The sequence below is a fragment of the Carettochelys insculpta genome, chromosome 6 (assembly GCF_033958435.1).
Source record: "Carettochelys insculpta isolate YL-2023 chromosome 6, ASM3395843v1, whole genome shotgun sequence".
Classification (NCBI taxonomy): domain Eukaryota; kingdom Metazoa; phylum Chordata; order Testudines; family Carettochelyidae; genus Carettochelys; species Carettochelys insculpta.
In genome coordinates this window covers 18,135,982-18,162,878 of record NC_134142.1, presented here as the reverse complement: position 1 = coordinate 18,162,878, position 26,897 = coordinate 18,135,982, and the positions used below count along the sequence as shown (strand labels likewise).

The 26,897-nt window shown below is 42.3% G+C and overlaps 1 protein-coding gene across 1 annotated transcript in view; it reads right to left on the bottom strand.

Moving 5' to 3' along the window:
- Positions 1–26,897, bottom strand: part of JAG2 (jagged canonical Notch ligand 2) — a 116,499-nt gene that overhangs the window by 45,785 nt on the left and 43,817 nt on the right. The window contains 3 exon segments of the mRNA XM_074996377.1: positions 8,819–8,879; positions 10,347–10,601; positions 18,723–18,777. Coding sequence (XP_074852478.1) covers positions 8,819–8,879; positions 10,347–10,601; positions 18,723–18,777 — 371 coding nt within the window.

Below are 26,897 nucleotides of genomic sequence, written 5' to 3'. Positions count from 1 at the left end.
CACCAGTAGACTTCCACACCTCTCACACCCATTTGCCTTCCTCCCATTTTTCATTTTTCTTTAGCATTAGAAAGCAGTCATTGTTTTTACCTGTTAAATGAGGCTGGCAATAATTCAAAACTCCAAAGGAGGAATTAAGATTATATTTCAATAGCTCCAAACACAATCATCCAAAGTACATCTAAAACAGCCTTTTTTGCAAGGCTGTAAATAAACAGTTGATTCTCTAAGTCTTGTTTATATTTCAACCCTCCACTTTTTTTTTTTTTTAAAAAATAGAAAATTTCTACTATCTAGATCAAAAAACAAAAAAGTGTTCTTGCATGCCATAGTAGAGATCTGTGTTCATAAGAAAAGACGACGACACACTATGTACCCAATTGTGAGGTTGGCTTGTCCAAATCAGTAACTAGTCATTCATAGAAATATATTTTAAGCCTAGCTGCGTTAGCAGGAGTTTTAATGTCACAGTATTAACTTCTACAGACCAGTCCAATTTTTCAGATGGACATGCAAGATCACGGACTATTTTAATTTTAAAAAATTGCAAAACTGGGGTAACTTACCTACTAGTAAATCTGATAGGTTGAATCAACTAAAAAGTATCTCTTCACATGCTAGCCAATTTTCATGGACATGATTTTTGCAGTTTAACGAAGCCTTCTATACACCACTCCCATCATGTTCCCTTGGAAAAGCTCATTTTATGCCTGGTCATGGGGGGCTATCAAGTGGTGATGCAAGCCATTAGCAAGGTAAAACAATGCTTTCCAAAAGAAGACTGTGCCATATTTTGCACCATTCTAGAAATACTGACTTATGACAATTTTTACTAAAGTTAATTTCAGACATCTCAATGTGTTGTTTATTGACCCACATTACAACGTATTCAACAGTTTTCTTTTGCACAGGCCAGTTTTACTGTCCCAAAATTAAGCTGATAAACATGCAGAAAAAATGGGAAACATGAAATATTTTTACATTGCATATCCTAAATTGCCAAATTCAAAAAAAGAAGAGAAACGTTTTCTATAGTGCCAGCTGAAATTTGCTGAATGACAAAATTTGCTGATCAAACTCATTTAAGGTTATGCACAACTAGCAGCAACTGCATGCCCATAGCTTGCATTGGCTAGTAGATACAAAGATATGTGAATTGCTAGTGTAATCTTCTCCCCATTTGTAAGCTTTTATTCCCTTAATGTAGCATCTTGTCTTCCTGGTAGAAAGTTTTAGTTTGTACCTAGCTATGCTTGCATTACAAGCTTTTTTTTTTTTTTTTTTTAAAAACTCACTCAGTGAGGCCTATGTATAGGTCAGCATTATATCACTGTAGAAAGCTTCATATTATAAATATGCAAAAAAACAAAGAAAGAAGCAGCAAAGATAGGTGCGTGCACACACACACACACACACACACACTTTAATTTGGCACTAAAAAAGAATGAAAAAGTACATTATACCCCTTAGCAACTATGTCATCCACAATATGACAAACCCATTTAACAGTCACAGCCAAAAGGCGCTTATCAATGTATCTATTGGACTATACAGGACATCAGATGTACAACAGTTTGTTCTTCAGCACCTATTTTAATAAACAGAAAGACATGAGAAAGGAACATTTGTTTGAGGGAACAGGTAGCTTCCTCAGATAAGTTAAGAAATCTGGCATCACCACCACCACCTCCTCCACCACCACATTATTTGCTGATGTGGCCAAAACAATGAAATTTCAGGTCTGTTAAGAGAAGAACAATTACAGCAGCTATCAGTCCAAAAATTATCTGCCACAGTGCCCCATACTTTAGAAGATGCAGAGATGATGTTCCAATAGTATCTGTTCTTAGGCAAAGACCTAGTCACCCAACAGGGCCCTTCTTCTGTGATCGTGAAGCAATGAGAATAGATAAAACTCATTAGGCTATCTGCTAGGGAAAAAAAAAGATCCATGAACTAGGAATATGCAACAAAAAATACATAGCGTACATCAGAAATGTTATGTCTATTATACAAAATGGACAGAGAAATTCTGCACAGTTGGTTAACTGACTACTGAGTACTTGATGCAGGTCCTAAAAGAATTTGACAAAGCAAATTATATTTGATATCTTGGACAGATATGACAAAGTAACTCAAAAAACTGGAGAGAGACCAATCAAGACTACATCTACAGACAGATACAAAAAACAGATGCTTGGGGGACACCCTCTGCCTCCATGTAAAGGCCACCAAAAACATGGCATTAATGCACCAGTCATTCACAAAATGTTGCAGTTAATATAGGATTTAAGTGAACATGACACCGTAGATACACACCCAAACACTTAGCTGGAGGCTTTTCCCAATTATAAAATTGGGAAAGTCCATCATAGAGCTCTAGGAGAAGCCTAAAGTTGTACTCAGGAAGCGGTCTTACAGATGCTTCTGCAAAGTTACATATGTAAGTATAGCTTTTGGGTCTCCTGCTTCCATGTGATCATGTTTTGGACCTTATGGCTCACTCCTTTCAAAAAAAGGGAACAGATATCCACTGAAAACAGGTGTCATTACAGGCACAATGGATGTGCTTCACACTGCACCTGTGCATGCAGCTTGTGAAGCACTCACTCCTGACTTCTGTAACATGTTTCCTGCTGCACAAATACTGAGTGAGGTAAATATAGATAGAGGGTATATTAATCCAACCAGCATTTATCACTTTCTATGGAGGCTTTAGGTGTATTTTCACACATAATCTGATGAGTGGAACACATTGCATCCAAGTATTTTTGCACCTAGATTTTCCTCTGCTATCTGCTCTTCCAGTACAGGAGAGGCTGTGGTTTAAAACTTTCTAATATATAGGAAGGAATTCACCTAGACAAAAACAGACTAATGGGAAGAACCTCTGGCCAGAGTTCTTAGAAAACCAGGACTACACGTCTGAAACTTATCTGAACATTGGTATATTAGAAGCACCACAAGGATATCAAATAAGGAAACAACTCTTCATGTCCTTCACAAACTTCAAGGGATAGATAAATGGATTAAGTTTTAAAGCTACCTCTTTAAAACTGCCTGCCCCTCCCCACATAGGCTATGTATATACTAGCACTTTCGTTAGCACAGCATGTTAAAAAAAAAAACAAAACAAACAAACAAAAAAAGCCACACCTCTGACTGACTTATTTCATGAAGTACCAGTCAGAACAAGACTCTGCCAACACAGCTACCACTTTTGTTATGGCAGCAGTACTGATGCCAACAGGAAGGCTTTTGCCCATCAGCAAGCGGTAGCTACATGGGAGACCTAGCTTAAGTTTGTTTTTTCCCTATCAGTTGATATTCCTTTAGGTAACCTCTCATATCCCACCATGCTTGGTCAAAAAACAATCCTGTGACACTACCTGGAAATTCATAAGAGCTCCAAAGATGACCCAGTTGCCTTAACCAAAAAAATTCAGAAGAGTAGATGCTCAGCTATTTTCCTCAAGTTGTTTTCACATTTGGAACATTCACAATCTAAAATGGCTGTCATTTGTCCAAGTCTGAGCCATGGTCTGAACTGGTAGCAGTGAAGTCATAAAGACCCTTGATAGCATTCTATGCTAACGTTGTCATAGTTGTGCTAATCCCAGGATAGAAGACAACACACGGGTAGGTGAGGCGATATCTTTTTTTGGACCAATTTCTGATGGAGAGAGAGAGTGCAAGAGAGAAAAACCTTTAAACTTTATGCAGAGCTCTTCTTCAGGTATGGGGAAAACTTCAGATAATAGCTAAATACAAAAGTGAAACAGATTGTTTAGCCCAGGGAGTTAAAACATATTTGAAAGGACCATTCAAGGCAAATGGCCTGTTAACAGCTCTTCAGTCATAGGAGGGGTGGAGGAGGAAAGAAATAACTAACTGTTTGGATTTTGGGGGGGGGCATTTCTACATATGCCACTTGTTCTGGAAGATGATCCTCTGAAGACATCTTCTGCAAGAGTGCATCTACACGCTAAATGGGCCCCCGGAAGGGCTGCCCCTTCTTTCAGAAGAGCATGCCCACACACACATGCACTGGCACTCCTCTGGAAGGGCAAGGCAGGAAGTGGTGTGGACAGGATTGCACAGCCAGAGAGCCCTTCTGGGGCCCCCACCATAACAGCCCCTCTCTGCTCAAGCTGCTGAGGCCAGCCATGTTTGTGCACAGCAAGGCAGACCCAGGTCCCTGTCCAGCATGGACTGACCAGCAGGCATGGACTCACAACAGCCGCAGGCCAGCAGGCTTGCCCTTACCCACAAGGTAGCCATCCTCCTGGCCACCCTCCTTGGTCTCCTGTGGAGACAGAACAAGGCCTGTGAGTTCTGAACACCCACCAACCCTGCCAGGCCCCCTCCGGACCATCCAGTGTGTCTGCACCCATGCCACCAGCAGAGACTGGTGGGACAGGGTTGTCATGCGGGGAGCGGGATAACAACCGCTGGCTGCAGAGCCTGAGGATGAAGACAGACCTTCCTGGAGATCTGCAGTTGGCTCTCCCCCATGCTACAATGCCAGGATACCTGGATGAGGCTGGCCCTCTCCCCTGAAGGGTGCATGGCCATCACTAACTGGAAATTGGCCACCCTGGACAGCTACCAGTCCGTCAGGCAGCAATTTGGTGTGAGCACATCCACCATCGGGGTCGTTGTCCTACAGGTAAGCCCTGCCCTAGGACCTGCCACACTGGAGGAAGGGAGGGGTCCAAGCAGGCCTAGCCCAGGAGGATGCCACATGGCTGCTGCTGGAAAGGAAAGGGGTAGGGACACCCCCGTGTACACACAAGTGCATCTGTTCTCGTTTCCCTGCAGGTCGTGAGGGCCATCAACCAAGTGTTGGTGCAGTGGCTGGTGCGCATCGGGGACCTGGACACAGTTGTGGGCTTCGCCACACTCAGGCTCCCCCATTGCTTCAGGGCAGTCGACAGGATGCACATCCCCATCAGGGCCCTGGACCACAGTTGCAGCCGATATATTGACCACAAGGGGTACCACATGATTGTGCTCCAGGCGGTAGTGGATGCCCATGGGACATTCACGTCAGCTGGCTGGGCAGGGCACATGACATGCAGTTCCTGCAGAACTCCACCCTATTCTGCAGGATGAGGCCAGGAAATTTGTGCCCTGACGGGAGCATGTCAGAGAAATCATGATGCCCCTCTACCTCGTGGGCCACCCCACCTACCCTCTCCCAACCTGGTTGATGCACTCATACATGGGCCACCTCACACCCTGCCAGGAGCTGTTTAACACCCAGCTCACACAGGCCTCGTATCAGGTTGAATGCACCTTTGGCTGTCAAAGTGTGGTTCAGGGGTCTCCTCGCATGCCTTGATGTGGGGGTGGAGAATGGCCCATAGGTCATGGCTGCCTGCTGTGCATTCCACAACCTCATCGAGGCACGATGGGGACCCTGCCCCAGGGCTGGATGGCAGAGCCAGCCCCCGCCCCAGTACCAGCAGACCCCGATAGGCAGCTCAACTGTGACAGGCTCCAGATCCAGGACACGTTCTGGGAAGCATTCACCCGGGAGGGCTAAGAACCCCCCCACCCCGACAAAAAAAAGAGCCACACTCCACATACACACCACCCCCCACAATAATCAGGGACACGGGGGTGCAAAATGTAAATACATATAGAACAAGAGAAAATGTAAATAGTAACTGAAAAATAATAAACACAACAACATCTAATACTGAACTATATACATGGGGGTAAAGGAGCAGGAGCATTTGAACTTGGACAGGGCCTGGGATAGGGATGGCGGAGGCCCCAGTCAAGAGACAGGGTGGAAGCAGCCATGGATGCCCCTCCTGCCCCAGGTTTGCAGTCCCTTGAAGGGCACTGATGGGGCCTGGAGCATGGGTGGGTAGGGCTGGTCTGCACCTGGCCCAGCCTCAACAGAAGGGTTGGGGGGTGGGGGGCAGGTCACAGCTCAGGGACCCTCCACAGGGTCCATGGCCACAAGCCACACTGCAAGGTCCCTCAGGGCAGCCAAAGGCAGGCCTGGGGGCATTAGGATAGCCAGGGCCTCAGGATGATGGGCTGGGGGGAAATAGGAGCATCTCCTCCCTCCTACTCGCCATGTGCCCTGCCTTTACTGCAGCTCAATCTCATCAAGGGCCAGCTGCCTGTTGGTGAGGGCGCTCTGGTGGAGGGCTGCAGTGTAGGCTGTGACCTTGTCCTCAGGGATGGTGCCTGTTCCTGCACACCTGTGGCCACTGCGCCATGGGGGCTAGTCCAGCCCCAGCTGGTGGGCTTCTGGGTCCACTGGCATGGACAGGGCTGGCAGGTACTGGGCTCCTTGTCCAGCTCTCCCAGCCTTCAGATGGCGCTGCTGCAAGAGAGAGGGTGTGGGGAGCGAGGGGAGTCCATGCCACATCCAGATGCTGGGTGGCATGGCCCTACTCCCCCAGGGTGGTTGCCCTCACCCCAGACCCCTGGGACTGTTGTGTACCAGTGGATGCCGCTGTGTGGGTTCACGTGCACGCACCATGCTAGCTTCTGGGGCATGGTGTCAGGGCTGGGGCACTGTCCATGGTGGCCCACCATGGGAACAGGCTTATGGGTTGGAGGGGCATGGCCATGGGGGGGCTGGGCATAGCCATGATGCCTGAGGAGCCCTCGGCATGCCCGGGGAGGGAGGGAGCCCTCCATGGGGGAGGGAGCCAGGTGCCACCTGCAGGCATGAATGAGCTTTGGGCCCCAATCAGGGACAGGCTATAGGGTGTCGGCCTGGAGCTGGGGCCCAGGTGTGCCCCACCCCAGACTTTACCATGGTGCACACTTACCAGAGGTGGCCTCGTACACATTGGGTGATGTCTGACTGCTGGCGGTGGAAGGCAGCGCAATCACAAGAGATCCATCTGAGGACTCCCTGCCGGATGGGGCATTGAAGATGGCGGGGCCCTCCTCCCCCTCTGGTGAGGCAGGGGGCTCAAGTGTGACCATCTCCACTGTGACCCAGGGTGCCAGGAGGTTCCGCAGCTCCCTGGGACACAGTCAGATCAGGGAGTGCTGTCCTGGACCCACATGTATTCCTGCTGCAGCTCCTTCACCTTGCAGTGGATGTGCTCAGGTGTCCAGGAGGAGTGGACAATGGCTACCAGGCCATGGGCGAGGCTGGTGCATTCCTCTGGCACCTGTTGGTGTCCCGGAGGGCCTGGAGCTCTGGCTCAGTCCAGGAGGGGGCCCTCTGTTTCAGAGCCTGGTTGGGGTCCTGGCTGCCCTCTTATGGGTTCCTGGGGCTCCCCTGGGTGGCATGGGGTGCTGGCTTGCTAGCCATCTCTCCAGGTGAGGGCTCAGTAGCTGATGCAGGGCCTTGGGTGAGTGTGGCTGGCAGCCCTACACATGCTGCCTGTCTCTCACTCTCAGCTTCCTGCCATGGGGTCTGAGTCCTTGCAGCTTTAAAAGGTGCAGGACTCAGACTGCAGAGGCCCGCTGGGGTCGCCTAGAGCATCCCTGCTCTCCGGTGGGCCACCACCATGGCGGACTGCTTCTTCTGGAAGACGCAGTCCAAGAGAATCTACACATGCCTTCTTCCAGAAGACACTTCCAGAAGGTGGCCCCAGCAGAGTACAGGATCTGGAGGATGGGGCGCCTTCTTCCGGATTCTTTCTGGAAGAGTGCCTTACATGTGTAGATGCTCCATGGATCTTCCAGAAGATCCTGCACATGTACAAGAGTCCAGAGAGTTCAGCAGGTTATAAACACTAATCCCCCCCCCCACCACACACACACACACACACACTTTTGTTTGCATTCCACAAAACAGGAACCAACTTCAGTCAGCCAAGTGTTTCACGTTGAGAGCTGCAAGATTGTTTATTTGGTAAGAAAACTATGTGCCTAATCAACAGTGAACTCAGTGTTTAGCTAAATTAGCAACCACTACATAATTACAGGAGAATGGATTGATGACTATGCTTTTGTCACAAAATTTTGAGTACCTGTGCACATGGCAAATTTTGAAGTATATTTACAAAGTCCACTGCAATAAAGGTGGCAGTGTTAGAATTTATGCATGGAAGCGGTGACCAATTCACTTTCAGTGATAGGCTCTGCCTATTCATCTTCCCTTATTTTCAGGGTGGAGTTAAGCGGTTCTACCCAGAGGAAGCTAATGTCTGGGCCATATTTAAGACCCATGAGGAAACCTTAAGGACAGTTGTGGCTTGGGATTGGATAGAATGCCTAAGATGTGTTTTATTTGGTGTTCTCAATTGAACAATATGACTTCAAGGAAAGCGTGAGTTTGGCACTGATCCAGAATGTAACTTCTGTGCTAGAGCTGGGGAAGGACTATCTGCCCATACAAAACAAAGCAGCAGAAATGTAACATTTTAAAGACTAACCAAATTTATTCAGTGATGAGCTTTCATGGGACAGACCCACTTCATCAGATCCAGCCATTCTTTAAAAATCAAAACCAACTGAAATATGATTGAGAGACCTTTGAGAAACTGAAATTTTCAAAATTAATGCCACTTAAATAAATTTTCCACTATTGCAGATCTTTAAATAGAAGTGCTAGCTCTTGTTTGAAGCACCTCATCTAAGCCCAGCTGTATTTTTGTAAATCCCTTCAGTCACAAAACAGGAGTGGACAACCTCTGAAAATACCAAGTTCTGCAAAAACGGAAAGTCTGAAATAAATATAACTTCACATTGCCTAGATGGAATATAATCCAGAGTTATACCAATTTTTACTTTATGTACACTCTAATTTTCAAAAATCACTGCTAAGCGCAAAATACTGAAAAGCCACTGTTCTTCCCTCACACTAAAATAGGCAAGTGCATATACTTACTTGCATTCCCCAGGTACACTGCAACCCCCATGGAGTAAGTTACATCCTTGTTTACATACAGCTGTGAATAGAAAAAAGGTTTAGACTTCAGTTAGTATGGACAGCATGACTTCAGTTAATACACAAAAACCTAGCTACTAGTCCAGCAGTTAAAGCAATTTCATAAATTAAGTCACATACTTGTTGCTCATTCTTAATACAGTTTCTTTGAATTAATTCTCATACACATCAACAAAACTTGACAACTATTTACCAACCATCTAGCTCTCCAAGCAACCTATTTCATAACACTAACTCAAGTATCCTCTCGTTCAGCACAGGGATCTACAAACAGACTACATTTTCAGTGTTAAACCAAATTGGTATGTTCAAGGTGTTTGGTCACTTAAATTACTCAATTGTTAAAATAAAATACCTATTCTAGAACTAAAGACCAATACACCTTCAAATACAGCTCTAAATTGGTTCTCTCATTACTTGATATTTACCATAAACCGGGAAGGGGGGTGGGGGGGCAGGGAGATGAAATAGTGCTAATTACTGAAAGGTGAGGAAGACAAATCCTGTGGGATTAAACAGAAGATTCTAGATATATTTCAGAAGGATTGCACTTGAACTTCTGGTCACATTAAACACAAAGACCTCAAAAAGCTTTCAACTTGGTATAAATTTAAACAGTTTATTCCTCAAGTGCAAACAGTTACAAGGACTTTTTGCAGGACTGGAAAACATGCATAATATTACTGAATCTTGTACTTAAACCAAATCTTCATTTTAGAAGTTTGTACAAAAACGCAACCAACAATTAGAAAGCATCATTTTGTAGTACCCAGAGACACTGGAGACCTCATCTGGGGCGAATGAAGTCAGCGCTCTACAGCCTTGGCTGAGAGCCAACTGGCCTTTAGCTCACGTGGCAGAGTGCAGGGCTTGAGACCCTTTGGTTGCTGGTTCTGTTCTTGGGGCTGGCAACATGGGTCTGGCAGCATTACAACTGTATCTTAAAAAAGGTAGCTTCCTGAACAACATTAACCACTACCTTCTGCTTAAGTTCAAAGGGCATTTGATTCACTGGTTTGATAACTAGACAAGTCCTCTCTACATCAGTTCTTTCAAAAGCTTCATTCTACTTCTAAAGCAAGCCACTTTTGTTGCTTTTTTTTTAAAAAAAAAAAAACAAAAAAAAAAAACCACCACAAGCAAATACCCAACAGCAAAATAGTGTTTGCATTCAGTGTGATAATTCCTATTCATTCATAGGGATAGCGACTATGCATTGGGCCAGGAAAAGAGAATGATCAAGGTGGTTTATGGATCAACACAAGGAGGTTTTTTTTATTGCTAAAGATCTGTAAAATCCATTGGTTTGCCCAGCTGTAACAAAAAAAAAAAAAAAAAAAAAAAAAAAAAAAAAAATGAATATTTCTCTTGTGCTAATGCACAAGACAGGATAGTTGGTGCAACATTTGTCTTAAATATGCCTTTGCATTTCAGTTATAAGTATGTAAAATATTAAGCAAAAAAATACCTTGTTTACATTCTTCTCCCATCCAACCTTCCATGCAGGCTTTGTTTCCATATTGGTCACATGTGTAGTGACCAACAAAGTCATTACGAGGTCCACAAAATTTATTGCACCGTGTGCTGTAGTAATTCTCATCGCATTTCACTCTAATTTGCACTTCAAAATGAGCTATGGGCCCCTTAAATTGTAGTGTCTTCCACCGATCCTCAGGGTTGATCATACCAGCATACGACACTCTCTCTATTAACAGTTCTTCATCTTTATAAAGAGAAAACAAAAACCTTAGTATATTGCAAGCCCGATACACACACAATTCATTAAAATACCTTGATTATAAAAAAAATTCCTTAATTGAAGGACTACAAACAGCAAATTTATTTTTTTCTCCTGCCTTTCAAAGTTAGTTACAGGACTTTAAAAATCCTGACTCCAGACAGCCCAAAAGGAAACATTAACAAATGGAACATAATTAACAGGAAATTGCTTTTTGCTAATGCATCCAAATACATCAACAAGGCCCTGGCTTTTTTTTAATTCTTAAATTGCGAAGTCTGCACAAATCTAGTAAATAAGTTGTTGGGATAAGGGCTCTTCAATACTGTGGGTTTGTTATTGAACTACTTGTATGTTCAACTAGATTGCTCTAAAAGTGTATTTACTCAATAGATCTTGCGTATGCACGTAAAAGTCTCATTCACCTCACAGCATCTGCTAAATTTAAAGCAAAAAAAAAAGAAAGAAGCTGATGGGATGTGTTATTTGGAAGCAACGACTCTAGAATTACAGTGTACGTTCATGGTAATACATGGAATATTCATAATTTTAATCACTTGAAATTTAGTCATTTAATTGTGCCGAAAAAAAAATGAACAAAATTTCACCACTGTGTAAATTTCATATTCTTCTCTAGGGAAATGCCAGTCCAAAAAAAAAAAAAAAAAAAAAAAAAAAAATGCATGGCATTTAGCAGATCGCAGTGAGCTGAAAGACTGAGTAGAGTTGAAGCCTTAAGTAGTCTCACTCAAGAAGAGGACAAGGGGTTAAAGAATTCAACCATTTCATAGATGGAAGACAACTTTTGAATTCTGGTAATTTTTTGCATCATGAAAGTTTCAGGAATTTGTTCTCCAAAAAAAGAACTTTAGCTAGCATTTAGAAACAGTAAGGCTGTGTCTATACTACAAAAATAAAAAAAAAAACCAACCAAACTTTCAAGTTGTGTATCTACACACACTTCTTCAAAATTAAACTTCGAAGTAGGGCAATACTCCATTCCCGAGAATGGAGTAAGGATTATGAAGTAAGGGGGAAAAAAAATGTGTGCAGACTCTGGCTACTTTGATGTAGTGCTTAAAACTTTGAGGTTAGGGTGTGTCTACACTAGGAACTAAGTATTGAATCCTCTTTTCTGGGTATTACGTATTTAAAATCCTCAACTGAAGTTAGTATGACTTTTCTAGCTTAACTTTTAAGTAATCTAAAATGGCGCACACTTTTTACTCTTTTGAAGAGGTTATAACCACCTCTGAAGTGATCATGCATGTATGGACTATCTGCACTGTAACAAAATGGGCTAAAAATACTTCAGCATTTGTTTTCTTTGAACACCAATGTTTCACAAGTAAATAAAAGTAAAGCACAAAAGGAAAGCTAAGGTAAACAGCTTCCACCTGAAAATATCGAGTCCCAGGTCTATGGTTCACATCTAATCCTGGTGAGGTTGGAAGTGAATGATACTATATTACCAATGCATGGTTTCAGCTCACTACGCAAAAGTAAGTTTTGTTGTCTATCATATAATTAGCGTAAGTCTTGCTGGCACTCTTAAATGAACATGAGATCAGTGACCCTTCTTGCTCTGACTGTGGCTTGGCACATTATGACAGTATGGGGCCTCTTGTGTCTGTTGCCATAGCTGTACCTCTTCAGGAAAGACTAGAAGGACTTCACAGGGACTGGAAGTCGAGAGCACTTTTTAAAATTATTCAAATACTGAAGAAAAAAAAAAAAAGACTAACATCTAATCTACAGGAGAAGTCCTGCTCCAACCAAAAATCAAAGTGTACTAGTATTTGCTCTGAAGTTTGTCAGTGTACGTGATCCAGATCATCCCTTCAAACATTAGAAAACTCAGATAAGAATTAAGCAGAGGTGGGGAAAAAAGTATTCAAAAAGTTACTTGAGCAGAAATGCAGCTGCTTTTGGAGGAAGGAATGTACAAGTTCTTGGTGTCCTCCTGGGAGAACGACTTCAGTAAAAAGTACACACCTTGCACGACTGTACTCAAGTATCCAGAAATGACAGCAGCTGCACTTTTACTCAAAAAACTTTGGGTACTTTTCCCACCTCTGGAATTAAGTAAGTTTAGTTCAAGAATGACAAGGTGGCTCAACTGGAAGGCCCAAATGCTCATGATCTGTAAATATTTAAGATGTTAGAAGTGACTATATAGTATGATATCAAATAGTAACACAATGGAAAAAGAAAAAACCACACACAAACCACCATCTTTGAAGTCCGTTCAGACTAGCTTATATTTAAAACTGAAATTTTCAGGTATGTACCTACTGCTGTTCTTTAAGGACTAGACCACAAGTCCTAACATGTGGGTTTCCATCTGCAATAGCACAGGGCCAGTTCAAAATAGGCAAATATACACCTTGGATGGGCCACTCTAAAGCTCTCCAGAGAAGAGGTTTCAGAGCCAAATAAGGGCATGTTAAAAACCCGGGAGATGCAGTTCCTGTGAAAAAAAGAGGTTAAGGACTATAAGATCCAATTTTATTATAATAATTATTTTACCAGTAACCTTTTCCTCTTTTTAACCACAGGACTAAAACCAAATGAGAGAAGAATGTTGAATCCATGCTCACCAGAACCATTAGTGAGGGTAGGAGGGAAATGGGGCAGTTGCCCTAGGGTCAAGCTATACACAAGGTCCCGAGTCTCCTGGCCACCATCACTGCACCTGCAGAGCCCTAAGCCCTTTAAAATGGCTTCTGGAGCACCACACAGCATGCTCTGGACAGCACTGAGGACTTGGAGTGGCAGGGTGCTCTCCAAGAGGCATTGGGGGGCCACATAACTGCAGTCCTGCCCCTTCCATGGGTACAGAGTAGGGCCTCCAGCCTGGCGCTAGGCCCAGCAAAGCTGTCACTCCATTGACCCACAGCAAGGTACTTTAGCCTTCAACTCAATAATTATGAGCCTACATGACCACAAAGGACTGTTGCAGTGACTCAAACATGCACTGAACCATTTTCCAAGTGAGAGAAATCCACCTCGTATCCACAAACAGAGCTGCAATGACAACCACCATATACTCTTGGATAAGCCCATAGAGGTACCTCTATTCACCCAATTTAAGACGGAATTAAAAGCAGCAGTATTGATAATAAATCTCAAACACATTTGTGGGCTACTACACACTAGATTCAGTTAAGGTGTGAAAACACTGACTATTTCTGGAAGAGCTGTTGCAAGCAGAATGCTGTTCAAGAATTTTAACTTCGAGATTCAAATGTCCAAATCTCCCCATTTTTACCTTCTTTCAGAAGAACCACCACCCTGGAAAATATTTTCCATCATTTGGAATTGCTCCTATGCTTTGTGCCTGACAGATTTAGAAACCTAGACAAGTTAGTCAAGGAAATGGCTCTGGACCAAATGGAGGTATAAAGTTGGAGGAGGAGGAAAGAAGGTTGTTAATCAGCTTTCAGATTTCCAGAATCCAGGTGTTACCAGGGTCCTACTCTACTTTGAGAGTAGAGATGAACACTGCCTCTAACATATCTCGTATTTTACAGTGGGGGCTGCACTATAATCAGGAGCTGGGACTATTAAAAAAGGAAAAGTGGAGGAAGAATAAGGACACGGTTGTCTGTCTCTCCCTCTTTTTTAGCACAGGATGAGAATCTAACTAAAGAGGCTCGAACCAAAGTTCTGGATTTTAGAAACTTACCACTTCATCTCAAGGAGTTATTATAAATTATGATTTTTATTTTAACAGCAGGAATAGAACCAAGTGAGAGAAGACTGTTGAATCCATGCCTGAGATGAACTTGTCTTTAAACAAAAAACCCCACAATCACAAGTTGTCATGTAGCACTTTAAAAGACTAACAAAATAATTTATTCGGTGATGAGCTTTCATGGGGCAGGCCCAATTCTTCAGATCTGGAGATATGCTCTTTCCAGCACAGCACTGACTTTTATAAAACAGATCTAATAAATAAAAACCTGACAAATCAGATATATAGGACTGAAAAGGGGGCAGGAGGCAAAGAGTGGGGACGAGGGGAGCAAAATATTAAGTGTCCTGCCTGAGATCATTATGAATATCAAAGGTATGGAAGCAGTCTTTGTAATGCATGAGGTAACTTATCTCTATTAAGAGCAAGCCTCAGTGTATTGAGTTTGAGCTTTAGCGTAAACTGCAGTTCACACTTTCCCCTTGGTAATCTGCTGTTAAAGTCTTTGTTGCAAGACATGTAGTCTCACGTCTTTAACAGTATGGCCCACTCCATTGACGTGTGCACCGACATGTTTATGGGTATTTGGATTCTTAACTAAGCCACACTGCATTGGACAGGGAAAGATGGAAGGAAATGGTGAGAAAGGCATCAGACACCAAAGGGTGCTGAGCCCATGGTTGTTGATGATGACTGTTTTGGGTTTATTAATTCTCTGGAAAGTGACTGTACAGGTTTGTCCAATATACATAGCAAAGGGGCATTGCTGGCACATGTTGTATATAACATTGGTTGAACTACAGGAAAATGTGCCCCTAATCCTGCAATTAACATTGTTAGGTCAGTGATGGTATCTCCAGGATAAATATGTGGACAGAGTTAGCAGCGAGGTTTGTTACAAGGAAAAGTTCCATAATTAGTATTGTTGCGGTGTAACCTATGATTGCTAGCGAGAATCTTAGGTGACAGGCCTGTCCTCTCCTATAGGCAACCTTCTAACCTAGGGCCTTCTGGAGTATAGCATCACAATATAGAATAGGTGGTAGGTTTTTAATGACACATTGCAGTGGGTAATTAAATTTTATAAATGGTTGACAGAGGTCGAAGTTTTCAGTCTCCATCAGTAGGATCACAGCAGATGTGATTGTGTTTAAGGAACGGACTATAAGTGATGGATCATGTGGTGGGTGCTGGATGGAAGCTGGAGGCACGTAGGTAAGTAGAAGTCAGTGGGTTTCCAGTAGAGAATGGCATCAATGTGACCATCAGCGATTTGTACTGTGGTACCTAGGAAGTGTACTTCTCTGGTGGAACAGTCAAGGCTGAAATTGATGGTAAAGCACAGGTTGTTAAAAATATCTGTGGCATTAGCAGGCTGGTCAGTGAAATTGCAAGCTTCTCTACCAAGCAGAGACTAGCCTGATTTGCTAAAGGTCTATGCTAGGTGAAGACAACCTGCCTTCCCACTCACAGTAAGAAAGAAAAATGATCCTGTCTAATTGGAGGACACTCGTGCAATTTCATCTAAGTTAAATAATGGTGTGAATTAGAAGTAGATTAGTTTAACTGCATTAAATCTGTGTGGCTTTGTATGATAAATGATTTACTGAATTAAAGCCACATGAAGGCTGAATGAGAAGGTGCACACAATTAATGCCATTTAGTTCTTTTGTAGGCAAGACTCAAGTGACAGCTAGAAAGTTGTCTATTACATCTGAGAAAAAAAGCAAGTAGACTTTAGCATCCGCTTCATGTCGATGCAGTCTGTCCCTTCCCTCCACCCCAAAAATCCAACTCTAAACAAAAAGCCTCAACACAGCCACTCTCCTAATCATAAGTAATGCTGTATAAAGCAGCTCCTTGAAGCATCACTTTTAAAACAAGATATTGGCCTAGTAAAATTTGACAGGAATTGGAACAAAAACAAGGAATGAAAAGGGAGAGATTATAGATGAGAAAAGACCGGAAATACAAGTAAAAAGAGTGGTAGTTTTGGCGTTTTTAAAATATGGTCCCCAAGCCTCATTAGCTGCACTTGCAAGTCTCCTCTGCAGAGCAGCAGACGTGGTCATTTGGCAATGCATCCCCCTTACAGCAGAGGGGAAACATATTGCAGCAAGTTAGAAATAACAAAACTTGCTTGAAGTACTGGTATAAGACTACAAACTGAGACAGGTTACCAGATATATTTTAAAGATCTCTGAAACAGGGGTTTGCCTGATGTTCAGCACCTGGGCAGGGAGCTTTTATTTCCAGACAGACATTCTCTTGCCTCTTCAGGTTACAGTTGTTTTCTCCCAGGGACGCAAGGAATTAATTCTAGCTTCATTTACTTGTATCTTCCATATTAATGCTCTTCCCTACCTGTGCAGGGAGAGAATGCTTGAATTCATCTTTTGTATGGGAACAAGGAAGGGTCCTCCCATCTTGTCACAGACCCACGTGTAAGGATTGGCAAAAAAAGGTCTCAGTGTTTACATTTATAATGAAAGGTGTTGGGATCAAGCACTTGGGTACCAGGAATATTTTGGTACTTTCATAACTGATATGGCAAGCCAGAGCTGCTGGAGCTATGAACGAACAAGCATAGTGGTGACAGGGCTCAGCCCTAGAAAATCTTCCATAAATTAAGCCCTGGTTGGTGGGTGGGTGTGGTTTTTTGTTTTTGTTTTTAAACCATTTAGAGTCTTTCCTCGAACCTTAAGATAGCAAGCTTAAACTGTAAGGTGGTGGAAAGAAAGTGTTGCTACATAAATAACTTCACAAAAATCGAGTGTTCTTTAAGTGGTGCCTTGTCAGGTTACAGGGTGGATAAAATCTTCCCAAATTCAGACTTAAGGTTTCATTTTTAGGTTTCAGATGCCAGATTAACTAACTACATTACCATGCATCCAAGAATGAAGGAAACCTACTCCACTCAACTGCACATATGTAATTACACACTGGAGCTGCAAAACAGCCTGAGAATTTTGTGGTCTTCTGTGTGCAAATCTGCCACTGACAGATTAAAAATGCTTGACTATTGCACATCCAAATAGTTTTCTAGACTCCATGAACTTTATTAGAATAAATCTTCCTGTATATGCTTTTTACAAGCTAGTAAAATATTAGCCATTTCCTCAGGCCCACAAACAACTGATTACCCTTTCACCAAGCTTCCTGTAAAGTTCAAAGACTTAAGTGCTAAATGTGCAATACATTTCAAACCTTATAACTATTTTAACAGTCACACACAAGTTCTGAAAGTGTCACTGAAAAATGGATATTACTTCAGCTCATGTTTAAGTCTCTTTAAAAAGATGAGCCAAATGTATACTAGATGTGACGCTTCATCAGTCTACTTGAAAGCCAAGACTTCCATGTCTGCTCAAATGGTAGTCCTTACCTTTTTGACCTCAAAGGGGAATATGCCAGATACCATTATATAATTTGAGTACACTAATAGGAAGCGCTACTTCAGGGATGATACTTCAGTTGCTTCTGGAGATTTAAAAAAATTTATCTTTTGCAGTTAAGAAGCAAATACTGGATTTATGTGGCTGTTGAATTCCATCCCCCACCACTCCCTTCCACAGAGCAATGGTCCAGAGATACAGGAGATTTAACACACACACAAACATACATATATTTGTGTTCCTAAATGTATTGATTTGGACTGCTAATAGTGCCATTACCAGCTAGATTCTTAGGGGCTTCAAGTTCGAAAGTCAGTCCAAGAGAAGACAGTAGATTAAGTATCAACTCAAAAATATAACCAATTTTTAAGACACTGTGGAAGGATACTGACGCAAAATAAAACTGAGCTTGATATCTGAAACAGACAATTGTTTCTCTTTGGTCAGGTTCACATTGGCAAGCCAGCTACCCTATTTGTAGTTTTTCAAGATAAAAGTTATTAAACCACTGTTTTGATTTGTAATTACTTTTAGTGCAGCTGAAGTGCTTTTTTGTTTTGCGGTGTGATTAGCAGTGTTTTATTAGAACACTGCTACTAGACCAAAAAGGTTTGTATCAAATCTTAGACAACTGAAATTATGGGGCAAAAAACTAAAATTGCACTAAAAAAGTTTAAAAAATGTCATCACCTCAAAAGTATTGTGAATATTAGCTACAGAGAGCAATCACTTAAATGTTTTCTTTTGATGGAAGAGGAAGAGAAATAGGACTTAGTTTGTGTCTAGTTTCCAGTTTCCCTAATCACACTTGTTAAGCTATTCAAGAACTTCATCCTCTGTAATATGACTGAGACCAAAGAAGAGTTTGCATGTGGTTAAATACTGTATGCATAAGTCCCCTAGCAACAAGAGTATTCAAGACTTGCTTTCCTTTAAAAGAAAACTACAGGTGATCATGAAAACTGCTGTACACTGTGTAGATGTGTTTTTGGAGAAGTTCTTCATTAAACTCACCATTTTTTGTCTCATTATCCCAATCCCAAGCTTCTATTATTAATGTGAATGATCTCTGAAAAGAAACAAAAACAAAAAACAAAAAGCCCCAGTTAGATACTGGTTAAAGAAACCCAACCAACTCACTTCACCCACACATACACAACTAGACAAACAGCAATTTAGAAACAGCTTTCGTTACTGTCAAGAGATCAAAGGCAAAGCAATCTCCAAAGCCTCACTTTTTTTTTTTTTTTGCAGTAATATAAAATTCTTCAAGGTTCTACTTAAACTTTATTAGCAACATTAGTTTGTGAAGCAAAGCAAATACAAACAGCACAAAAATATGGAGATTGTCTATAGCTAATGTAAGTTTTAGTTACAATTAGGCAGATCAACACAGCTGTATAAGTTACTGTCCTGTTTAAAAAAAACAAAAGAACACTTCTACCTCAGATATGAGCTACTAGCTACAACAGCTAGTAAGTAAGTAAGTAAGTAAGTATTTAGGCTTAAAAAAAGAAACCCCACCTAAATTAGAGGAAAGACACCATGTAAAGCTATCCCCAAATCCAATAATCTAAACTGATCCCTTGTTTAGTTTTATAAAAAAGTTTCATTCTTAAGACCTTGTGAAAATTTAAGCTGAGCTTCCATAAGAAAAAGTGAAAAACGCACCTGGAGAAGCCTGTGCTCTTCAGCAAAATTAAAAGAGCATATGTTGGATGGGGAAAGAGAGGAAAGGAGAAAAAAAAAAAAAAAAGACACCACTTTGAACATGTGCACTTTATACGCGAAAAAGCCACCACTTCCAGAGTTTTGTGATCTAGAATGAGGTAGCTATCATTTGGATGCATAAGTGGGGAAGAAATGCAGAATGCTTAAAATTGAAAATAGTTTTTGATCATCACCACAGTACAGTAACCAATTAGCAAGCTGAGCTTGCTCAGAGAGGAAGTTATAGCATTATTTGTAGGTCTAAATATTTACCAAATCTGAGAATAGCTGTTTATCAACTACATTATTTTACAAGCTTGTTTATCTCAAATGAAGTGCTTATGTAAAAGTTTAACTAAAGCAAAACCAGCAGTGCAAACAGCACCCTAGAAATCTTACAGGAAATGCATATAATAGTTATGCCTCCAAGTTAAGCATAAAGTTGTACAAAGTCTCAATCTCATACCACAGTTATACAAGTTTTAGTATGTGCAACATTCTTTAAGCTCAGCAATTTAGAGTTGAAGTGACCTGGATAAGTAGAGTTTTCAACGAGAAGGCTTCTTGTCAGGAAAAGGAATCTAGGTCAATTTAGAGGTTATTTTTGGAAGGAGGCAGCAAGGAAGACTATCTAGAACTACCCTACCTTTACAATAGCAGATGTGTACCAGCATTTCACCATCGATCGTTAGCACTTAAGCTCTTTTGAAGGGGCTGACTCAGTTTACAAACTTTAAAAGCATAATTTATGCAGCACTTCTGGATTTTTTTTTTTTTTTTTTAAGTATTTTAAAGAATGCCAATTATTTTGGTTCCTCTAGGTATGCTACAAGAAGTAAGGTGGTCCTATTTAAGTAGGTATATTCTGGAACAGGGTCAGCAATTCCCTGGCTCAGGTGCAGAGTGCCACACAAGCCAATTTTCATAGGCCTCTGAGGCAGGAGCTCAGTCCTGTCCCTCCTCCCTCAGGCAGCTGTGAGTTTGCTCAAAGCCATGCATCCCATGTATTAACAAAATATCAGCTAATGCTACCAACCACCACCGGAACAGCAAAGCTCTGCTTTTATTTATTAGTGAAGTTGGTGCAAGTAAGACTATTAGGGATTTTAAAAAGTATCACCAGCATTTGACCATAGAGAGGTCAAATTTCAGCACTCTGCCTCAAAAAGGTTGCTGATGCCTGTTCTAGATTTTTTTATTCTAAACACACACACACACTAAAATGTTCACACTTGCTTGAATTCTGTGGACATTGGTTAGTCTCCAAATAAATGCACCTCAGACATTTTCCAATAAAATGACATTTGCCCCTCAACTGTCAATTTTAGTACAAAATTACTGTTTTTCATTTACTTAAGAACAAAGAAAGAAATTGGGCTAAACCTAACAGGGAACATAGGAAGGACAGACTACAGCCACTCAAACATTATATTGAGATAACTGCCATTATTTTGAAATAACTTTGCCAGTGCCTACACTATGCACATGCTATTTCAAAGTAAGTTCTAAATGGGGTGCTTTATTCTGAATTTTGTAAATTTTGTTGTAGGAGAAATAGCGCCTATTTAAAAATAGGTGCTGTTAAGACATGGAACAGCTCTATTTCAAAATACACCGTAATGGCATCCAAAGAGTCACTATATGTCTGGACATGCTATTTCGAAATAGCTGGGTGCTATTTCGACATGCATTCTTGTGTGTAGCTGTGTTATTTTGAAATAACCTATTTTGGAATAGTTACTCAGGAATAGATTATTTTGGCATAATTCTGCTGTGTTGATGTAGCCCTACAGTATTGAGTGGGGAAGCAGATCTTCTCTAAAATGAAATTGCCTTTGAAAAGGACAGCTGGGAAGGGCACAGAGAAGGAAAAAACAAAATAGTTGTTCAAAGCATAACAGTATAGCAGCCTTCACATTTCTAGAAATAATTTTTTTTTTTTTTTTTTTTAAGTGGAAGAGGGATCATTTCAACTTTTCATTAATGTATGTAACTGCTATTTAAAGTTTCAAGACCTACCCAAATACACATTTCTTACACACTTCTACTATTCATAAAGGCTAGGTCTACAGAGCCATCCTGCCGGCAGCTTCATGCTAACGAGTAGTCTCACAATCACAAATGGCTGTCATTAGCATACTCCTGTTAATCAGTGAGATCTCATGCAGCTATGCTAATGAGTAGCCATTTGCAATTGCAAGATGGCTCGTTAGCATAAAGCTGGTGGCAGGACATCTCCGTTTAGACCCAGCCTCTGGGTATAAATGTAAACCCTGAAATTGCATGCAGCAGGAATATACAAATATTCCAGGTCAGTTGTATTCTAGTGGTTAAGAGACTCAACATGTATTCTGGCACCACTCTGGAGTATTGTTCAGGTAAAGTTATTATATGGTTTCTCTACTTTTTCACTTTTCAAGGTGAGTGCAAACACTACCCCGAGACCAAATGGTGCTGCAAGCGAGGATCCTCTTCAAAGACCACCTTCCCTGTTAAAATATAAGGGCTTCAAGATTACATTTGTAACTCATTTCACAACTGATGTAAAATCTGCATATGTGATCTCTGCCACCTAAGATATATTTGCGCATGAGGACCTGAATGCATACAGCATTACATGCCATATTTATACAGCTGTATATTATATAAACAATTTTAACTGAAATGTACTAACATCAAGAAATTGAATTTGACAACAAAATCCATATTATGTGCACAGAATACAATAGACCAGTATTAAATAGTGTTAGAGTATGGGACAACCTTAGAATGTTACCCATGTAATTTAGTTCAAAAGGTCTCGTCCGTCATCTTTGCCCTCGTGAACTGAGCCACAGTCTCAGAGTCAGAGACTGGCCAATAACATTTCAAGGAATAAAATAGTAGGCTGTCACTCTCAGCCTTCATTGATGAAAGATGTGTTCTACTGAGCCTGAGGTTGGAAAAGCTGTGCTCACCACTCATGGCTGTCAAACATGACTTTTTGTCTTGCTTAGTATTTTTTATACTGCTACATAGGTGTTAGAGATCTCTCTGGCATCTCAAATACATCCTTTATTAGCTGATACTTACACAAGTACACTATCAAAATTCCACAATAAAAACAAGGCTCACATCATTTACTAACTGGCAATGCCACACCCCTTTTATTCCCAGGAAGACATGGCTGGCAACATTCCATGATGTTCCAGGAGAGCGAAGATCTCTGAAAATCTGGCAGGTTTCATGAGTTTCTAAGGAGGGGAGGGGAGGGGAGGAACTGAACCTACCTACTGAATATTCAAAACGAAAAAACATTCTATTTTCCCTTTTGTCAGAAACAAAAGCAGCACTCCAAAGCCAGCACCTTCCATTGTCACTGTGGCCTGCCCTATAATCTGGCTCTTACTGGTAAAGCATCTATTACACAAAGTTTCCTCTGATTTTTCTCTGTCTACATGCAGAATAAGTTTTGTTATGGGCACTCAAGCACGTGTGGATGTGTACCACCATGAGAAACATGCTGCCAGCTGCAAGCACTATACTAATCAGCTAGGCCACATTTGACTCTCTCATGGGTGGCCATCCAAGCTCAAAGCTTAAGGGAACACTGCTAATACATCCCCCAGTTCCCAATTTAGATCCCTGCTTTTATTATTTTAAATTACATTTTTATTTAGTCTCCAGTTTTACCTCTTATGGCATTCTCCCTATTAACATGCCATTGCATCCCATTTTTAAAAGGCATTGAAACACTGAGCTGCATAGGCTAGGGCCTGATTTTTAGAACATCTTGCTTATACAGTAGCCAAAAATGAAGTTCCTTTTTTTTTTTTTTTTTTTTTTAAAAAAAAACAAAAAAAAAAACAACCTATAGCAATCTCCATTTTCACCCATTCCATTAGGGTTCTGCAAAGTCCCAACCATCTTGCTACTCAAAGTACTCTCTGCTTTCCACAGAAAGGTATTGCCATCAAAGTAGGTTGCTGTTCAATTGAGAAAATTTAACCTAGGAAAATTGAGGTAAAAAGTCCAGTTTAGTTATTCTATAGCATCAGTTAATCTTTATTTCAAAGAGGTGCTCAGCAGAACAGTGACTCCTGGAACAGGCACTTACATTAAAAGCACTAACAGTAGACACCAGATGGCATTCTAGGATCCTTCCACATTTCTTAAAATGAAAAGTATGCAACAGCTTTGTCAAGGCCACAGGAACACAAAGGTCCCATGATTGTAATAGTCCAACTAATGCAAAATACTTGGGTATGTCTACAACATGACATTAGATCAAATTTGTTAATGTTAGTTTGGAGGACCTTATTTTGTCGAGTGACGAGTGTATGTTCACACTGGCACATAAGTCAGAGTGCATCCTCAGGTTACCAGATCTAGCTCTCTGGGTTTCTCTCCACAGTTCCTGCTGCCCTGTTGCATTGTGGATTTCTGTCCTAGCATCTGACAGGAGAAAAATATGGTGTGGGGTAGTTCTGGCTTTGTCTCACCAGCATCCTATAGCGTACTTGTCTTCTGCCCCCAGCTTTGGGAAGATGTGTTTTCATGCCTACTCTTACATCTGTGTAGAAAATCATTGCAAGGCTAGCACAGAACCCAAACAGCTTCAAACTGTTGTGGCAAGTACGGTGAGCACCTCCGCCATTGTGCTAAGGTATGTGCAGATCTTAAGCAGCTGTCACAGCTATGAAGATTGAGGAAGACAGACATGCCAGAGAGAAGGAACAGTGCACTTGATGCTTTGCTCACAGTGGAGCACCATCAATTCTGGTGCTGTGAAACAAGTGTGGACTGGTAGGATTGCATTGTTCTGCTGGTATGGGACAATCAGCAGCAGCTACAAAAATTCTGTGTGTGTATTCAGGCCACTTTCATGGAACTTTGCTCATTGTTTCTCCTCCCTGCCCTCCCCAAACTCCTGTGATACCAAAAGGAGACCTGTTCTGACAGTTTAGAAGTAGCTGGTAATAGCTCAGGTGAAGGCAACATTTCCCTCATGGTGGCAGCCTACAGTGTGCACCATAATGTGACAGAAAGGGGGAAAATTTTCCATGCCAGGCTGGAGGGCTGAGGCAGATCACCTGGCCAGCAATTATGAGCAGCCAAACACCTGGGCAACGAGACCACAGTGAGGGGCACTGCTAATCAGGGAGGCTTTGAAAAAGCAGCTTTATAAATGACTAGACAGGTCTCCTGCTCTTAAGGAGGTCCCCTCTGAATTGTGCTTGCATGCATACCCTCCCATATGCCACCTTGCAACAAAACAATAGAGACACTGTCAGCTTAAGAGTTTTTAAATTTAGGGGACACTAAAGGAGTTTGTGGAAGGGGCTTCAGGGGTGGGCAAGTAAGAACATTTTGCCATCATAGGCGGAAGAATTTCAGCTTTCTGCTCAAGAAGCATCACTGGGATTGGAACGCAAGGCTGCCCTTGGTTCCCCCTCCCTCATGCATTCTGGAGTGCCAAGGCAGGAAGGTTAGGGAGCATGTTGAGGAGGGCATGTGCTTCACCAGGAGCTGTGGTGGGGCTCTGTGCTCCTGTACTAGGCACTACAGGAGGAGCTTGCTGCCTCATCAGCTGCAACATCTCCTTCTGAGCACTTTCCTCCCATCCAACCTGGGTCTCCTCCATGCATTTAACTGTGCCCTGTCTGTGACGGTGGCTTCCATGTACACTCTATTCTTTTTTTTCCCCCCCTGAGCCAGTCTAACAGCTGAGGGGGGGCAGTGTTCAGGGAAGAATGGTGGTCCAAGGGCCCACTTCAGTGTGCTCAACAAAATGTAAGTGATGGCCTGACATTAAGTTGATAAACTTCTGATCTCCAGTACGTGTAATAAAGGATTTCCATGAAATAAATTCTGTGAAACACAACAGGGATGTATTCTGTGCAAGCATGAATGTTGGCTTTGAAGCATCCTCTCTAAGCAGGTACTAGACAGAGATCTTATGGAAGCTCCATGACTCAGTTTGCCTCCAGTCATGGTAAGGCACATTTTGGACATGCTTTCAAGCCTGTAATTGTGAAAGCAGTTTCTGCTGCAGTGCACATTGCAAGCAGGCTGGGGGGGGAGGGGTTGGAGGCTCTGGCAGTGGCAGTCACCACATGCTTCTCCTCCCCACTTTGCTGGGGCATTGAGCCTTTCCCCTTCTCCAGAGACCCAGGGAAAGGAAGGGAAGTGGGGGCAATCATAATAACTGAATGCTCTTTCCCCTGCTTTCTCTGGGTTGCGAAAAGAAATACCAACCTCCTCAGAATAACAAGTGTTGATAAGGAACAGATGCTGACTGAATGTGGGGAGAAGGCCCGTCAGTATGCTAGACTGCCACGTGGTATAATTATGCCAGATACTTACTGTTGGCTTGGCATGGAAAGATGTCCTATAGCAGCAGTCAGAAAAAGGCAGGCCTCCTGAAAAGCCTCATGAGAATTAAAGTACCTATCTGAGATCATCATGGAGTTGTGCAAGGAGGATCAGTGCTCCACACCCAGACTCATTAACAAGTTATTTCCAGGGCCTCAGGCTGTACAGGTGAAGTACTGCCACAGATCACACCCAACTGCCTTAACCCACTTGTAGCATGATTAAAAATGAGAACTCACCAGGGGTGCCGTCCTTGCCATCAGGGTCCAGCTGCAAAAACTTCCTGGAAGGAGGGGATGAGATCCAATATTAAAAACATTCCTGGCTGTTGGAGAGATCAGTTGCTCCCTTCACCTACTGACCATCATTTTCCTCTTCTTCCTCATTCAGGTCTTCCTTGAGGTTGCCAGAGGACTCTCTTTAGAGATATCCATAGACTGGGGCGGAGCAACAACTGTCTCCCAAAATCCCATGCAGCTGCTCATGGAAGCAGCATGTTTGTAGCTATGACACAATGTCAGTTTGCTTCCTTTGTTTTAGGACATGCCTGCTGGAGATGCTCTATTTTCACACAACACTGCTGGGAGTCCCTTGTGTACCCTTTTCCTCCAAGGCGTGGGAGATCTTGGTGTAGAAGTCTGCATTTCTTTTGCTGCTCCATAGTTTTGCCAGCATATACTCAGCCACCCACCCCCACACCCCCCCACCCCAAGCAGCAATGAGGTCCTGATCACCTGACAGCTCCATGCTGGAGCTTGCCTGCAACCCTTGTAATTGATGGGCAGATGAGCTGCCTGCTCTGTTCACCATGCTTACCCAACAGGAAGTGAAATTCAAGATTTTCCTGAGCCATTTCCTGAACACCTGTAGAATAGCAGAGCTGAAAGTGGTGGCTAGAGTTGTCAGATTGAGGCACAGTAGGATACCTCCAGGAGACCAGTAGTAGGCATCCTTCAGTCTGCATAGACTATGGATCGTGCCCTTTAAAGTCTCAATTGAGGACTTCATTTACAGCGTCTATTGTGACTATGAAGACCCACACGAGAGTGACAGTCCTTGCTGCATCTCTTGCAGATGTAGTGGGTGTCTGGCAAGTCCTTATTGTGTTTTTTGTGCGCTCGCTTC